Raw genomic sequence first — 18,611 nt, forward strand, 5'->3', positions numbered from 1 at the left:
AGGGCATTGATGAAAGTTTACACTTCATAGTAATGATTAAATGACCTAAAATATATCAAGTGCTTAGAATAGTGCCAAGTATATTATATTATAAGCACTAAATAAATGTTAGCTTTCATTTGCATTTTTTTTCCTTGGTGGAAATAATGGCGACATTTCTGAAATAAATGAAAACATACACTCAGGCATCTCACTTCCTCAACCACTTACCCAACTTCCCATGGAAATGACCAACAGAGTAAAGAAATAAGTAAAAGTTTACATTCTCACTGGAGTCTAGGGATGGAGCCTTCTAAATGTCAAGTTTTTTTTTTTTTTTTTTTTTTTCTATTTAGTCTACCACATATGAAATTAGAGTGAAGGAAGAATAGAAGGTTGCTACCCGATTTCCCTTATAAAATATCAATGTGTCTGAGAATTGCATGGGAAACCAAGAGAAATTGCAATTTGTATCCCCAGTAGTTTTTTTTTTAAACACTAAAATGATTCCATGTTCATCTAAACACAATATACCTCACAGACTTATTACTATTAGACATTGTAAACAATTTTGAGACTCTCTGGGCTATTTAATTCTCTCTGTATTTTTATTTCCAGAATACATCGAGCTCTGTTGACTTTGCTTTGACTTATCACTCTTTTTTTCTCTTACAAGTCATTCATTATCTTCTCTGAATTCTCAATGTCCTCTATTATGAGTAATTTCTCTTCATTCCTAATCTTTCTTTATTATTTGCTATCTTGTTTCACCTCTCTTCTATTCAAACTGCTCATTCCATAGCCCCACCAGTGCTGGCTGCTCTGTCTGTCACACTCTGCTTATTTAAAGAGTCTGGTTCAGATTCTTTGACTAACTGAATTATTTTACTGTTAAAAACTCAAAAATCTTAGTAGTTTATACCTACAGAGATTGTTTCTCATTAACGCTACTTACAAAGCATAGGTCAGCTGGAGGCTGTGTTCCATATTTTCTCATTCAAAGACCCAGGCTGATGGAGCCACTACCACATGGTGTGCTTATATTTCTGGGAAGCAAAATGAGGGAACATGGTGAACTGCATACTGTCTCACAAAAGTTTTTTTGCAGAAGTGAAAGCACACAACTTCGGTTTACATTTCTTGATCAAGGTAGATCATATTACTGTGCTCAACTTGAAGGAAAGAAAGGAGTACAGTGTTCCATGTACACAAAATTAAAAGAAAAATTGAAATGCAGTTAAATAGCCCTAATGCTTAACCTATTTCCCATTGCTATTTTAATTCAAGATTTCTCTAGAACCCAGAAAAAATGCCTGGTTCTTTGAGGCTAATTTCTCCAGATATACCATTCCTTTCATTATTATGTCATCACCAACAACAGAAAGTCAGTTACTGACTTTTTGATCACAATTGCATATGCACTGCTTATTTTGGCAATGGACTCATAGCTTCTCACTTTAAGAGAGCCAATTTCATAATTTTAGTTGAACTCAGCGTCATTACGGAAGATTCATCCATTAACCTGGACTCTAATGGACTTCTTGGGTTCTTGAACCTCTCAGCCACCCAGTCCTAAAGTCACATCATAATTATGACCATAACCTAAAATATAGCAACAATTAGATCAACAATCTGATAATTCAAATCATTGCTTGTAAATTTGGTTGATTTCACTACATTTTTTTTAACCCCATCAAGCCCACAAGTTGGGCAAGTGGAACAAGTTGTATTAGCATAAAAATAAGGAGCCCCAGTACTTCAGAAATTGTGTGCCTTTATGGCATGATACTCCTATTTGGGGTAGATAAACTTGGACCACAGAAGTTTCACTTTCAAATGGAAAGTGAGGTCTCACTATTTCAAACAGTGAAATTCAAAAACCCAGCCAGACAGGCAGCAGTGATATTTTAGCTTTACATGAAATTTGGTAGCTATCCCTTTGGAGAAAATTTTACACCAACCCATAGCCTAAAAATAAAGCTGCTGAATCAACAGGGCCCTAGATTTATATGGCTTATTTTAAATACCTGGGTTTGGTTAACTGACAAGTTGAAATATCATGGCGTCCCTTGGACTACTGTGGCTGTCTAGGGTCAGAGCCAACTATACAAAACTAAAACTGGCTGTGATCATTCTGAATACTAGGCAGAACTCAAGACCATTCTCATAAGTCTAGCTATGACTCTTGAGTTGTTTCCAATGACCTGATATTTGGTTGGCTCATCAGACTGGCAGATTAAATATACCCTTCTTTGGGGTAACCAAATATAGAAACAAATTGTGGCTGATAATTGGACAGTTTGGGTCACTAATGAGTTCAGAATCTGTGTTTATTAACTGCTATATTGCTCTTTCTCAGTTATAGTTAATTTAGACTATTCTGTGAATCTTCTCCTAACCACTCCACTGATCTCTTGCTTATATAATTCATTATGTTCTTACAGTTTTTCTGTGTACTTCTTGCTTCAAAGAATTGTGTATAAGCTCTGGAAGGGATCATGTTTAAATATCTTCACATTCCTACTCTGCCAAGTCTACCAGTACATATTGATTGATAGATTCTGTCATATTATTTTACAGTTGAGAAAATAGAAACTTAATTTACTTTACTATGAAATATATTTATGTGAACTTTTTTAACTAGTGAAGGGATGATAATTACCTTCTGAAACTAGGTATATTTAATATTTTTATAATTTTGTCTTTGTACCAAGTCTTATTTTTACATCTAAACAGAATAGTAATCTGATTGATTATTACTTCATCTTATTCCTGGAAAAACTACATGAAGATACGAGAATAATAAGAATTTGTAGCATTCAAACATAGTAGCAAACATTTTCCCATATTACTTTATATTTGATATCAAAGATCTCATCTGAATTGTTTCAATTAAAATATATTTATAAAAAGGGAGCTTAGTTTTCCTTGTCCTCAAAATATGCAATATATTGTCTTCATTACAGCAACTAAAAAATAAAGCTGAACAATCACTTAACTATTTACTCATTTCATGTCTAGTTTATAATCAGAAAAGAGTTATATTTGTATTGAAGTCACTCTACAAGCTTAGGCCAAATAGAACTCTTTATATATGCATCTTAATCTTTAAATCTTTAAATTTAATAACCATAAAAAATTTTGTGGACTTTGTTGTTTATAATTGTGCTTTGATTAATGAAGTTTTTCAAGATAGAATATATGAATTTAAAAGGCATAAATTGTGTTTTTATTGAAATAGAGAATATATTTTCATGTTGTAAAAATTATACAATATAGAAATATATGAAAGAACAATCATAATTCTACTAACCATAGATAAATACTATTAACATTGCTTGATTTCTTTCCATTATTAATTCTATACTTTTCAAACATGCTGTAGAACTTTTCAGACATGTGCAAATAGAAAAATAAAGTGAAGTGCCATATACCCATCACCAAACTTCCAGCATAATAAGACGATGGTCAATCTCATTTCATCTTTTCTCCCACCAATTTTGTCCTTACTGTACTATTTTGAAGCAAATCCAAGACCATCTGAAAAGAGAGGGGCTTAAAAAAAAACACGATTATTATCCGATTGTTAAAAACTTCAATTCCTAATGACAGAAAGTATCAACAAATACCTTTTTCTGATTGTCTTATAGTCGTTAATTATTAATTCATTATAATTTACTTGTTTAAATTGGAATCTAAGTGCTCATTCATTTGTGATCAGTTGATAGATTTCAAGAATTATTTAATCTACAGGTTTCCCGTCTATGTTTTTATGTAGTAGAATTAGTGTCTAATATTGCATGTTTTAATATTTATCATCATTATCAGTGTCCACGGCATTTCAACAGAAACATTATAAATTGCTGCTTAAGAGTGAGAGGTAATTTTTTCTTGTTGTATTCTACTTGAATTAGCCATTCCTTTTGGGGGCACAGTTCCAGATTACAGATGATCTTGGAAAAACACTTTTGTGTATCATTTTGCTTACAAACTTTATTTCATAAAAATTCTAGTTGTGACATATTGGAGTTAAGTAATATGTATATATTTAATACTCTGGAACGCTGGAATAGTAAGTGGTCCACTTTAATAGAAAAAGTACTTTGTTTATGATCTTTCTCTTAAGTCCTTCTACATCTGCTGTTGGATGTTTAATTTTATAGGTTTTTTTTTTTCCCCATTTATTTATTTTATTGCCTTTTAGGTTTTGGGTTACATGTGAAGAACATGCAAGATTGTTGCATAGGTTTTTTAACTAAAAAAGTTATACATGGTTTTCGGGGAGAAGAAATAAAGGAAAGGATAGAGAAATAAAGGAAGAATAAAGAAAGAATAAAAGAAGGGAAGGGAAGAGCCAGGCACACTGCCTCACACCTTTAATCCCAGCACCTTGGGAGGCTGAAGTGGGAAAGTGCCTTGAGGACGGAGTTCTAGACCAGCCCAAGAAACATAATGAGACTCCATCTCAAAAACAAACCCAGCCAAGACAGTCATGATGGTCCATGTCCTGGTTACTCAGGAGGCTGAGGCAGTGGGACCCTTTGAGCCCAAGTGTTCGAGGTTACAGTAAGTTTTGAAAAGATTCAGTCATAACTATGTTATTCAGTATTTGTTAGAAGGCCTGATTTTAAGTTCTCTCATACTACAAAAGGTTGAACAAATATTGAATAACATAGTTATGTTTAAACCTTAACACAATTTATAGGTGCAGATTCAGGGAATCTTATTGGTCATGAGAACCAGACCAAAAATCATGTTATAGAATATTTTTGTTATGTAATTAATTGTAAAGATATCTACATGTAACACCTATAGTGACTAGCATATATGTATTTTTATCACATGGAGTTCCTTCTTTTGGTGTATACTTTCTTAATAGAGTTGTTTAATGAATACAAATTTGTATTTTGCATTTTTTCTAAGTATAAGCATAGAGTATACAGATTTTGAATATATGGGAAACAAGTAAATTTATATTTTATATTTGACCTATTCAAAGATAGGTTTGCTTAGTAATTCAACGTGTGATATGATTCCATTTGAAAAGCAAGTCTGGGCAAGGTAGAGTCGATGTAGTAAAAAGTTACCTTGTTTTCTTGGACAATATACTGAAGATCCTGTTACAATTTTTTTTTTTTTCTGCAATACCGAAATCAGTTTAATAAATGCTCTTAGGTAAGAATAATAAGACTACACTGGAAAATTGCCTAATGTTTATTTCTATTTTAGCTAGAAAAGAGAATAGAAGGTAGGAGCCACAAGTGCCTTCTAGTTTACTTACATGGCTTGCAAGTGTTATCCACTCTTTAACTCTTCTTATTTCTATCTGTTGAAAAATGAACCACTCTAAAGGCTGCTTTAATTTGTAAACTTATCATAGTTTTTTTTTTTAAATTCAGAAATTAGCAGTAGGTTAACTGGGTAAGATGGGTCATAATACCTGTCACTTTTCCCTTTTGAGTTCATTGTACCTTCATTAATGCTAACTTTGTGCATTGGCCCCATTTCTACTCCAGGATTTGCAGAATTAATACAAATCTTACTAATACATTTATGTTTGTGTTAACTCATTACAGCAATAATTGAGCAAGTCAATAAAATTGTAGCACAACTATTTTTATACATACATCAACTGAACTACTTATTTCACATTATTGATTATTAGTTTCTGTGTTAATTTTTCCTATGCTGCTATGAGCACCTGGGAAATGAGACAGTTGTAAACACCTTTGGATTCTATATGTGGCCCCAGACCTGGTGCTTACTTGAATTTCAGTAATCCTTTGTCAAGGAACTTCTGTTATTGTAAACTGTATTTTAAATACATAAATATAAGCTACTGTGCAGTTTTAAAGTAATATTAACAGAAAATTTTATAGCGTTCATAATGGTTATACAACCATTATCATTTAACTATTATTTTAAATAGACCCTGGGAATTCAACATACTTAATCCATTGCACATTAAAGAAAGGTTTACTAGAGCTGAATTATAAGTTCAAGATTCCATTAAGTAGGTTCCCTGTAGTTCATGGTCATCCATTTTAGTGTAGTAGTTGTTTCTTGGTCTACCGACTATGGTCCTATTGTATTTGAACTGGGAAATTTAAAAGATTTTAAAAGGATTTAGCACAAAAATATGTAAGTGAAATAGCTTCTTAAATTCAGTAACAAGAAATTGTATAAATGTTTTAGGCATTTAAGAAGTAACCTGAGATTTTTAGTAACATTTTGAGTTATTTCTAATTTTATTTTGAAAGTTTGCATATAAATTTATTTCAAGGAACCACTTATTTTTTTTCCAAGCACTTGTTTGATAAATATATAATATTGTTATGTTTTAAGTAAGAGCCTTGTTTTAGTTTTATGTATGTTTAAATATAATTATAATAATCATAGAATATAACAACATCTTTTATGTATTGGTAATTGTCTTTAGCAGCATAACTCTTTTTACTTAAATTATGATTTCAAAAGATGCTAATTACCTCAGAATCAGGAAACCAGTAAAATCTAAATCAGAAACAGAAAATATTAGAAACATTGTTTAGTGCAGTCCTATGCTAATGAACAAGAAAAATAATAACAGACATAGCAATAACTATTATAATAATAGAAATAATAATACATATTTGGAGTATTGATGTGCAAGATCTCAGATTGTTTTTTTTTTTTTTTCCCATTTATTTATTTTATTGTATTTTAGGTTTTGGGGTACATGTGAAGAACATGCAAAATTGTTGCATAGGAACACCCCTGGCAGTGTGATTTGCTGCCTTCCTCCCCATCACCTACATCTGGCATTTCTCCCCCTGCTATCCCCCCCAGCTCCCCACCCCCCACCGTCCCTCCCCTATTTCCCCCCAACTGACCCCAGTGTGTAGTGCTCCCCTCCCTTTGTCCATGTGCTCTCATCGTTCAACACCCGCCTATGAGTGAGAACATGCGGTGTTTGATCTTCTGCTCCTCTGTCAGTTTGCTGAGAATGATGGTTTCCAGGTTCATCCATGTCCCCACAAAGGACCCAAACTCATCGTTTTTGATGGCTGCATAATATTCCATGGGTACACGAATGTTCATTGCAGCACTGTTTACAATAGCAAGGACCTGGAACCAACCCAAATGCTCAGATTGTTTTTAAATAAAAGTTTCATCTTTCAGGAATTATCAGTGTGAAGAAAACAGGACATTTCCTCATACAGATACTCTTCTAGGGAACAAAACTAACTTGTCTAGAACATTAAATATAAATTTCAACCAGCCTGGTCAACAATACAAAACCGTATCTCTAAAAAAAAAATAGAAAAATTGGTCACATGTGGTCCAAGCTACTCAAGAGGCTGAGGTGGGAAGATCCCTTGAGTCCAGGATTTCGAGGCTGCAATAAGCCATGATTATGCTGCTGCACCCTACCCTGGGTGACAGAGCAAGACCCTGTCCCTAAAAATAAATAAATAAGTAAATTCCTTTGTCTTAGTCCATTTTCATGTCCTGATAAAGACATACCTGTGGCTGGGTGATTTATAAGGAAAAAAGAATTTTAATGGATTCAGTTCCACGTGGCTGGGGAAGCCACACGGTCATGGGGAAAGGTAAAAATTATATTTTACATAGCGGCAGACAAGAAAGGATGAGAGCAAAGTGAAAGGGAAAACCCCTTATAAAATCATCAGATCTCATGAAACGTATTCACTACTGTGAGAACAGTATGGGAGAAACCAACCCCATGATTCAGTTATCTCCCACTGGGTCCCACCCACAACACCTGAGTATTATGGGAACTACAATTTAAGAAGAGATGTGAGGACACAGCCAAACCATATCAACATTCATTCCATGGAAATATTGTAATAATTCTAGTATAGAGGAGTATTAATATTTATGAAGCATACAACTGAGAGTGTACAACAAAATCAGATTTGAGTGGAGAACAAAACAAAACAAAACAAAGCTAAGCTAAAACAATTAATCTCCTCCCCCAAAGCTCTGGAAACATTTTAGAGCCATGGTTCTTCTGAAGATATCAGTTGAGAAGTTTATTTTTCATTGTTATTAATGGCAAGCTTGGTAGGTTTACTCAATATTATTTGAAATTTTCAGCAGGCTTCCTTCACCATTAGCAAGTAGCAGGTGCTGAGGCAGCAGCTAAATCTACTTTTTTTTTTCTTTAAATTATTTTTTATTCTGGCCTTACAAGTGTGAGAGAAATCTCTGCATTTTATAACTCAATTGCCCACTTTACTTTCTGTTGGACACTGTGCTAATTACTTGGTTTGGTGGAAATGAACTAAATTCACATTTCTAAAACATAAGTTTCTGTTTTTGTAACTGCAAATGCATATTAGGTTTTGTATAGTATGGAAAATATATAATTTATACAAGTTTATTTTTTTTCGTATTTTAAAACTTATGTAACTTTAATCTCATCAATTTTTTTCTTGAACAACACCTCATAAGTCCTGACATATGTGTTAACTTGTTTATGGTAATAACTAAAACACAGTTAATCACAGAGATATCTATGAAATATTTTAGCAGTTATTTACCATTATTGATCATAACAAAAATTAGAAATCATGTACATGGAAAAAATCTCATTCCTTAAAATTATTTTTTATCTTTTCATATGATTCTAGTATTAACCATACATTCCAGCATCTCTCATTCATGCTGCCAGAGATGGAGACCTCAACAGAAACAGTGGGCTGAAGTTGGTGGGGTGAGGGGAGAGATGAAGTACAAGGATGTTTTCATTAAATATTCCAGCTTTCACTGCTATATGGTCTTTACAACAAAAATACACAACAGCTAATCTGAAAGAAGTCTTTGGGAGAAAAAGTTCAATAAAAACAAATCTCAAGGATATTCTCTTTGGTAAAAAGATAAGGGGGTGTCCTGAGGGTAGAATTAGCAACAATAATAGTTTCATTCATTCAAAAACTAGTTACTTAGTGACAACTCTGTGCCAGTCACTGTACTAGACATTGACAACACAGTTACAATAGTAGAGAAACTGCTTACTCAAAAGGAACTTATATTCTAATGGAAAAAGGCTGACAAGTGACAATGTCAGTTAATGGCATATTTCATGAAGAAAATGAAACTACTGTATGGAGATAGAGAGTGATAGAATGAGTGTTCAGGAAAGACCCCTTCAAGTAATTGCCAGGCAAATGGGATAACCACTATGCTATGGAAACCCCATGACGAGAGTGACATCAAAGAAAACACATGAATGAAATGAGAGAATAAGCCATTTGTATGTATAAGGGACAAGCTTTCCAGGGAGAGGGAACAGCAAACGGAAAGCCTGGAGAAAGGAATGTGTACACTCATTTGAGAGTTAGCAAGGCAGGCAGAGTGTTGAAACAACAGTGAGAAAGAGAAGAAGAGTAATGGAACTAATGTTGATAAAGCCGTATCTTGTAGTGCTTTGTCATCAAACATGTTCTGGAAGTCATTGTAGGATACTGAGCAGAAAGTGATAATCTGGTATGTGTTTTAGAAAGAACCTTCTGGAGTTTCCATGGAAAAGAGATTCTAGTTGGGCAAGAATGATAATAGGGGACCAGTTGGAGGCCATTTTAAGAGTTCAGGCAATGTGACTCGGTTGGTAGTGGCAGAGGTGGTATGCCATTTGTACAGAAAGTGGACTGTGTTTTCTTACAAGTGTACACAGAGACAAATTATTTAACATTATACATTGTGGAGAGTCTAGGAATATGCTGTATCACTTACATGTGACATTACACTGAATATGCCTAATTAACTAGCTTAAGTGTCTTAGTTAATCAGAATAAATGTTACCAATTTATTCATATGAATTTACTGCTTTAATTATTTTACCCATTTTATTAAGCATTTAACAACATCATGGAAAAGAAAACAACATTTAGAGCTGGTCTTCCAGTGTAAAATTGCAAGAACCTCTAGAAGTATGTACAAGATGTTTCACTGACGAGATCATGTATTACAAAAATCAGATCATTGGGCGGGGCGCGGTGGCTCACGCCTGTAATCCCAGCACTTTGGGAGGCCGAGGCGGGTGGATCACGAGGTCAAGAGATCGAGACCATCCTGGTCAACATGGTGAAACCCTGTCTCTACTAAAACTACAAAAAATCAGCTGGGCATGGTGGTGCGTGTCTGTAGTCCCAGCTACTCAGGAGGCTGAGGCAGGAGAATTGTCTGAACCCAGGAGGCGGAGGTTGCGTTGAGCCGAGATCGCGCCATTGCACTCTAGTCTGGGTAACAAGAGCGAAACTCCGTCTCAAAAAAAAAAAAAAAAAAAATCAGATCATTATGTTCTTTGGTTTCAGAAACTTCATAAAGAAGAAAGTTTCACAACATATTCAAATTTGGAGTCATTGCACCATTCACGAAGATATGTTTTGTTACCTAATTCTTCATTTAGGGTCTCAGAAATTAGACCAATAATTTTTACCACTACTTTATAGGATTTAATCAGTGGATTACTATTAGCTATGTAACTGTAAAAAGAATTATTCTGTTCTATCTAGATAGTTCAATTGGAATTATATTATTGTACAAATAAATTTCATTTCTATAGTAAGACTAGAAAAATGTTCCATTTAAAAATTCTCTGAGTGGTTTTCTTTGAAAACTTTACTAAGTTAAATTGTAACTGTAATCAGCAAACATTTACTATGCAGTTCCTTGGTGTCAAATTTTATCCAGTGCCTTAGGGATGTTAGGTTTATTATGATCATAAAGATGAATAAGACAATTTGGAAGAGTTTCACATAGAATGACAGAATGTTAAATTAATGCTTATTAATTTAATAAGATAGCTGCTGTGTAGGTGTCTTTGTTAGATTTCCGGGGCGGAAGACTTTACCATTCCCTCAGTTTAGAGTTACATGCTCTGATTGAAGGATATGCCTGCAGGCTTTCAAGTGTTTATACTCTCATAGGAACTGGGAGAATACTCTTACAATAATATGTACATTCAGATTTCTCATATCATATTGATTGACTTATATGTGGAATAAGAAATAACACAACATAAAATATTGCTACATGTTAAATTACAGGATTCAGTTTATAAGTTATATACAAATTCACTGAGGATAAATTAATGTGAATAGAGTATTCAGGGAAGGATACACAGGAGGAAAAGAACAAGATACGTGTCTTACAGAATTTGAGTAGTAGAGAAAGAGGAATATCATTTTGGGAAGGGAAATAACAAAACCAGTAGAGCAACAGAAATGGGTGTGATATATTTGAATGGTTGTACAGAAAAATAATGGGAAATGTGCATCATTAAGTCATCTTTGGAGCCATACTTTTCTTAAGATCTCATGTTTCAGGTTAGCTATTCTGTTTTTGTTTTTCATTTGTTAAAAGGAAATATCACGCTACAAATTTGGTAGGGCTGTAATGATTATGAATAGAGGTGAAAAGCCTCCAAATAATATAGCACATTTTGCCTCATAATGGACACATTAATGCTAGCTATACTATGATATTCATTTTTTTCCCCTTCCACCCTCCCAGTCTGGGGTTTTGCCATTTTAGACCCATTCTTCAAGCTGCAAACACAAGCCACATTGTTATAACACAATGCATCTGCTAACAGAGGATATAGTAAAACAACCTGTTGTTATTCAATAATGTATAATTTATTTTTTAAAGAAATTTTAGATTATAGATGAATTGTGCAGAAAGTAGACTTTACTGGATCCTCTCCCTTCCCATTTTCATACACATTTTCCCCAATTGTTAAGTTTCCATTAGTGTAGTACATTTGTTATAGCTGATGATTTATTATTGATACATTTATGATTAAATTCCATAGTTTACATTTGAATTCTCTCTTTGTATTGCACAATTTTAATGAGTTTTGATACATGCCTAATATCATGTATCCACCATTATAGCATCCTACAGAATAGTTTCACCACCCTAAAATCATTCTGTGCTCCACATAGTCAACACTCTCTTACTCCTCTTGAACCCACGGCAACCAGTGATCTTTTTACTGTCTTTACCATTTTGCCTTTTCCTGGATGTCATTAATTGGAATCATAAAGTACGTAGCTTTTTCAGGGGCTCTGTACTTGACCCCCTAAATTCTCTTGTGTCTTTCACTTAGCAATATGCATGCAAGCTTCTCCCATGCTTTTTCATGTCTTGATAGCTCATTTATTTTCATAACTGAATAATATTACATTGTATGGCTATAATAAAGTCTGTTTATACATTAAATTTTTTACAAAATGACTGAATGTGTCTGTTTGTATCTTTTGTTTTAAATAGTTAATATCTTTTATAATTAAAAGTATTATTGTATTACATAATTTCTGTCTTTTTTTCCTCTTTCCCATTTGGAATAGAATTTTTTATTTTAAGCAATGCTAAATAAATTTTAAAATTTAATGTATGACTATCCAATCCTATTGATGTATTTCTACATTACAACATTTTTGAATAATGTAGCTTTTTAAAATATATGTTGTTTGAATTTTTTTCTAATTTTTTGCTGTACATTAGACATATTTTACCATTTTTCAAGAATATATTATTACCTATAATAACCATTTTATACAATAGATCTCTTAAACACATTTCTTCTATCTAACTGAAGTTTTATTTCCTTTGAGCAACATCTTTCTGAACTTTTCCCCTCCCCCTATAATCATCCCATCCTCTAGTAACCACCATTCTTCTCTCTCAGTCAATGAAATTAACTTTTTAATGTTCCATATAAGAAGAGAGTGGATGTAGTGTTCTCACTACCAAAATGATAACTATGTGAGATAATGCATATGTTAATTAGCTAGACTAGTCATTTCACAATGTATATGTACTTCAAAACATCATGTTGTATACAATAAATACATAAAATTTTATCTGTCAATTAAAAACTTTAAAAAGTTACCACTTTATAGCATATTCGCTTATATGGTTTATATGTGAAAGGAAAAAGGAGATTACAAAATGAAGTAACACATATATAAATTGTGCTGTGTATTTAACCCTCCAAACAGGGATAAACTACTGCCTTGTGTTGTCCACTTTTTACCTGGAGTCTGTTTCTTAAACTACCACTGCATTAGTCCATTCTCACACTGCTATAAAGAATTATCTGAGACTGGGTAATTTATGAAGAGAAGAGGTTCAGTAGACTTACAGTTCTGCAGGCTGTATAGGTAGTGTGGTTAGACAAGCCTCAGGAAATTTACAATCCTGTTGGAAGGGAGGGGAAACAAGTACCCTCCTCACAAGGCAGAGCAGGAGAGAGATGGGGAGAAGAGAGAAGCGCTACACACTATTAAACAGCCCGGTCTTGTGAGAAACCACCTCCATGATCCAATCACCTCCTACCAGGACCCACCTTCAATGTGTGCAGATTCAAATTCAATATGTGGTTTGGGTAAGGACATAGAGCCAAGCCAGAGCAACCACTTCATTTCTGTAACAAGGTTATTCACTTTTTCAGACAATCTTTAGTTTCTCCCTTACGTCTTAGAGGAAGTGCTATCTCCTTTATGCAGAAAATGCTCCCTCTGCCTGCATTCTGCACCTGACCCTCTAAATTCTGAGAGACTGTAATCTATCAATTTCTAGAATAATTTCTATATATTTTTTCTTTCCATGTGTACAAATTATGAAATGAATGAGTGAATGAATAAATGGCTTTTCTATGATTCCGTTGTTGGTTTTTGAGATGCATGTCATGGTTATGCTCTAGATGCAGACTCCACAGCTTGGCTTTATAGCGTGGTTCCACTGTCTAATGAACTCTATGAAAATGAACTTTAGAAGTTAGAAGTTTTCTAACTTCTCAAGGTTTCAGTTTCCTTATCTGAAAAAGGGAGGAATAGTAAGATTATGTAAATTGTATGGGGAATGTGACAATTCCTGTAAAGTTCTTAACATAGTGCCTGTTGTACAGCAACTACCTAAAAATATTAGCAATTATTGTTTTTTAATTATTTTCTTTGATTTATGAATGTGAAATATGATGATGCCCTCCCCTAGAATTTTAAAAATCTTTTTTCTTCCTTTGTTTTTTAGAGAAATGTCTTTTTCTGTGGCTCCTATCAAAGATACTCTTTCCAAGCATTTCAGTGTTCTTTCCCTGCACTTCACCAACACAGGAATGCACACAAACACACACACAGAATAGTATTGTCAACAAACAAATAGTATTGTCCTTAAGTCCTTTGACATTGACTGAGACAAGAAAACACGGAGGACTAATTTCATTTTTTAATGTCTTTCTCTTACTCTTGACAGTGAAAATTTTGTTCTTTACTTTTTGAAAGTTTTTACGTTTATTAATAATAAAATGAATGTAGCAATATAACTTCTCATCATAGATGCCTTCATTATTTTAAAATATTATAATTATTTCTTACAATGTATTAGAACTTAAGTTCATCTTTGACAGATGATTATAGCATGATGAATGAAAAGCATTACTAATTCAACATATTTAAGCTACCGTGGAAAATTAGCAACTTTTTGAAAATGGAAAAACTCATTTCCTAATGCGGTTTAGGCAAGGCTGCAAGGATTTTCATTAAATAATATAAAACAAATTAGAGGCAGAGAAACAAAACTCAGAGGTAGTAAACAGAATCACACTGAGAGATGTTTTGAACAATATTTTAACTATTTAAAGACTAAAACCTTTTAACTATATTCTATAGTTTTAAAATCAGAAAATGTCTCTTAATTCTCAGCTAAACAATTTGATGTAGTACTATTATAATTTGATGAATATATTAAGAAAATGATAATGATTATTAAATAGATTTTTAAAATTTAAAATAAAAGCAATTATGAGGCTAGTAGCATAATTAATGTCATGAGTGTACAATAGTTTCTTCAGTTTTTTTAATTCCATAAAGTTTTTTTCTATATCTACTTTCAATAAATGCTGATTTGCTAATCTAGAAGCACACAGAAATGATTAGTGAAGTAAATCAGATTCTTTACTTCACAGTAAGGAATGCTTTAAATTTTAACATAATTGTTACTGAGACAAATGTAAAGCCTTTGTTTTATTTAATTTGATTACTGATTTTTTTCTTGTGACTGAAAACCAATTTTTCCTTCCTTTTTTATGTTTCTGTCTACAGAAAGCTGACCTTGCAGTTGCTCCACTGGCTATTACCTATGTTCGAGAGAAGGTCATCGACTTTTCCAAGCCCTTTATGACACTTGGAATAAGTATTTTGTACCGCAAGCCCAATGGTACAAACCCAGGCGTCTTCTCCTTCCTGAATCCTCTCTCCCCTGATATCTGGATGTATATTCTGCTGGCTTACTTGGGTGTCAGTTGTGTGCTCTTTGTCATAGCCAGGTAACATGCTCACTTTTGTGATTTTTTTGGCAATTGTTACCTCATTTATCTAACTAATGATTGTCAAAAGTCACAATCAATTTTACTTTCTCTGTTCTTTATTTTCCAAGGGGTGCTGAAAAATAATAAAATTTTAAGGATCACATTCATTTATTAAAATGTACTTATCTGCCTTTGTGGGCAGAAAGCATGCTGGTTATGTCAGTAAGCTATAAATGTTGTAGGGTTTACTGTTTTCCTAACTAGAATCTAAAAGCTGTTTAAATCAGTATGATAAGGGAATCATTGACTAGCTTTGAACATTTCTGATGAACCGAAACCAAGATAACATGTTTGACTAACTTGAGTTAATAATTCATTTTTAAGAAAAACCAAACTACTAAAATTTAAAAGGAGGTTTTTTTTTAAGGAACCAAGGCTAATTTATAGTTTCTATTCTAAGTATAAAAAGACTATCCTAGTATTCTATAAAATGTGTCATTTTTCTTACAGAGCAAATGTCACTACAAAAAGTGCCTTATTGTCATTGACACATAGTGTATGTTTCAAATCATAGGGTCAGAAGATAAAATGCCAGGCCAGGTGTGATGGCTCATGCCTATAATCCCAGCACTTTAGGCGGCCAAGATAGGAGGATTGCCTTGAGGTCAGGAGTTTGAGACCAGTCTGATCAACAGAGGGAGATCCTATGTCTATAAAAAATAAAAATTAAGAAAAAAAGAAAAATGCCTAAATGAAAAAATATACATATATTTTATAATTTAATAATGACCCTTAAAATCTGTGATACAGCTCAGTCTATGTTGATGGTATTACTTTATTTTATTCTTGGAGGTGGAAATTTGTAATCATGTTTATTTACACCAACCTCACTATCAAACTTTCAACTGATATTTTGATATGATTTAACTTACTTTTGCCTTAATTAAGAAGAATAGTATTATGCCTCAAGACTCATAACTCTATCATTACTCTAATAACATGGAGTTAAGCCACATATTCATTATATCCTTTAAATTTTTATATTTCCTCAAATATTAAAAAAATTCTGAATTAAAAATCAATTAGAATTCTACATATAATTTTTATGGTGATAAAAATACTTATATAAATATATATATGTTTTTGTGCTGTATAATCAAAATTAAATATGCAAGTATCTTTTCAATTATATTACATGGATTCTTTGGATACATTTATCAGTAAGGGTATTTGTGAGAAATTGAACTTATTTTTCAATAAGGAATTGAACATATTTTTTTCCAGGGAAGTAATGTCTTTCTTTTCTGCCCATAAAAAGTTTAGTTAATTCAGTTAAAAAATGAATAAAATCAATTAGAAGTGGCATAACATTTTTATATATTTGCACACAGATAATTTTTATATATTTATATGTAATAATTTTACAAATACATCATTTTTACCTAATTAGTTAAATATTAAGAATTGTGTTCTTCAGATAATTATCATTTGCATTTGCCTAAAATTATGTATTGGAAACCTATTGCCATATAGCATGTGAAGCTGTACAGTAGAACCTATTAATGTTTTATGTGACTTTTGGGGTTTTTCCCACAGTAATGAGAATTTAGAGTGTGAAGTTCCTAAACTTTTAGCTCCAGCTTTTTCTATATTCTGTGAAAATAAAACAGCCTTCTCATTTTTGAGCATCTTTGGACAAATTACGTCTTTTTTTTGTAGTGACAGATACAGCCACTCTTATGTGTTCAGAGAAATAAGTGAAGAGTTTCAGATTAAGTAATTCAATGGCTAGAAAACTCTTCATCCAGCCCACAGGCCAAACAGAAAAATAAATACTCCAAAATATTTAAAAAGTCTTCCTAATGTTTGCATGTACCTTTCTTCTTCTTAAATGAACAAATTTCCCAGGAGAATATAAATAAAGCCTAGAGGAATATGTCATGAGACAACTTTGAAGCAACTTTATGGGCATTAATCAAGCTGAATTAGGTCTGACAGTACTTTTCTGGAGATCTTAAACAGAGACTCTTGGGTTACTTGAAATTTGTATTAGGAATTTTAGTTATTTCTAATTTTCCAAACCCACAGCTTTTGAAGTTAGATTCAAAGCAAATACAGAAATATCTGGATTCCTTGGCAGCTTAAAAAAGTACATTTGCAAATAAAGGCATGTGGATGCATATGCACTTATTTAACTTTTAAAAATATTTCTATAACTCACTTGATAAACCATTGTAGACAGCATCTGTATAATTATGGCAATCTGTACTGATTTTACACGAAAGAAATATAACTATGTTATTCTATTTGAGAATATAAAGTCAGCCAATTTACCATTTTTTTTACTGCTACTGCTTTTATATTTTGAAATGTTACTGTTATATTTTGTCATTGGTTATTAAGTAAACAGATATGAAAATGATATTATTTCAGCTTCTTCAACAATTTCAAAACAAATTGACAAATTCCCTCATACACTAAAAAGAAAGTGTAAAATCTTCATTTATGGGTAAATTAATAGATATTCCATTAGGTAATAAACAATGTTAGATATATTCTATAAAATATAATATTAGAGATTCTTGGTAAAATGACACAGAAGAATATTTTCAGGATTTTCTCAGAATATTTTGTTCAATTTTCAATCTTAAAATAATATTGTATTAAATATTTCTAAATTTGAAAAAATAAAACACTGAAAAATCAGATTAAAAGCAAAGTCTGAATATAGTAAATTTAAATTATAGATGCTAAATGTCCAAAATCAATGAATTTGTTTAATTAAAATCTACTTGGACATAGTATTGAACTCTTTTACTAAGAAAGAAGTTGTGATGTGCAAAGGCAAATAAAATGTTGAAATTGCAGTTGTATAATTTAATTGCCTTTGTAATTCAAATGGAATTACTATGTTAGAATTTAAAATACATTTACCTTAATGCTACCTTTAGCACTTTTATTTTTCCTATCAATAAAAATTATGTCTTAGGACATATAGAGGTCGCTGATGCACTCATTGACATCATTGTTGATGTAAAAACTAATACGGCATTTTTTATGTATATTCTTTATCTCCATAACAATTATAGAGAAAAAAGGTTATGTTTCAAAAAAATTCTTAAATATGTGTTTTATTTTCGTTGAAAATCACACAATGGTCTAAAATAACTACACTTTAATAACAGAATTCGTATTTATTATCAGAAGTTACATAATATTAACTTATAGCAAATTATGTAATACTTAGGAATAAAAACCTTTATCTCAAAAGTAAATTATAATGAGTGATTTATATATTGTCAAAATTTCTCAA

The 18,611-nt window shown here is 32.3% G+C and overlaps 1 protein-coding gene across 5 annotated transcripts in view; it reads left to right on the forward strand.

The window, feature by feature from the left end:
• Positions 1 to 18,611, forward strand: part of GRIK2 (glutamate ionotropic receptor kainate type subunit 2) — a 729,530-nt gene that overhangs the window by 506,699 nt on the left and 204,220 nt on the right. For all 5 annotated transcript variants that reach the window (XM_017498581.2, XM_037727899.1, XM_037727898.1 and 2 more), the window contains exon 12: positions 15,093 to 15,316. In XM_017498581.2, the coding sequence (XP_017354070.1) occupies positions 15,093 to 15,316 (224 nt within the window). The remainder of the gene's footprint in view (positions 1 to 15,092; positions 15,317 to 18,611) is intronic.

Source organism: Cebus imitator, unplaced genomic scaffold (assembly GCF_001604975.1).
Source record: "Cebus imitator isolate Cc_AM_T3 unplaced genomic scaffold, Cebus_imitator-1.0 Scaffold245, whole genome shotgun sequence".
Taxonomy (NCBI): Eukaryota; Metazoa; Chordata; class Mammalia; order Primates; family Cebidae; genus Cebus; species Cebus imitator.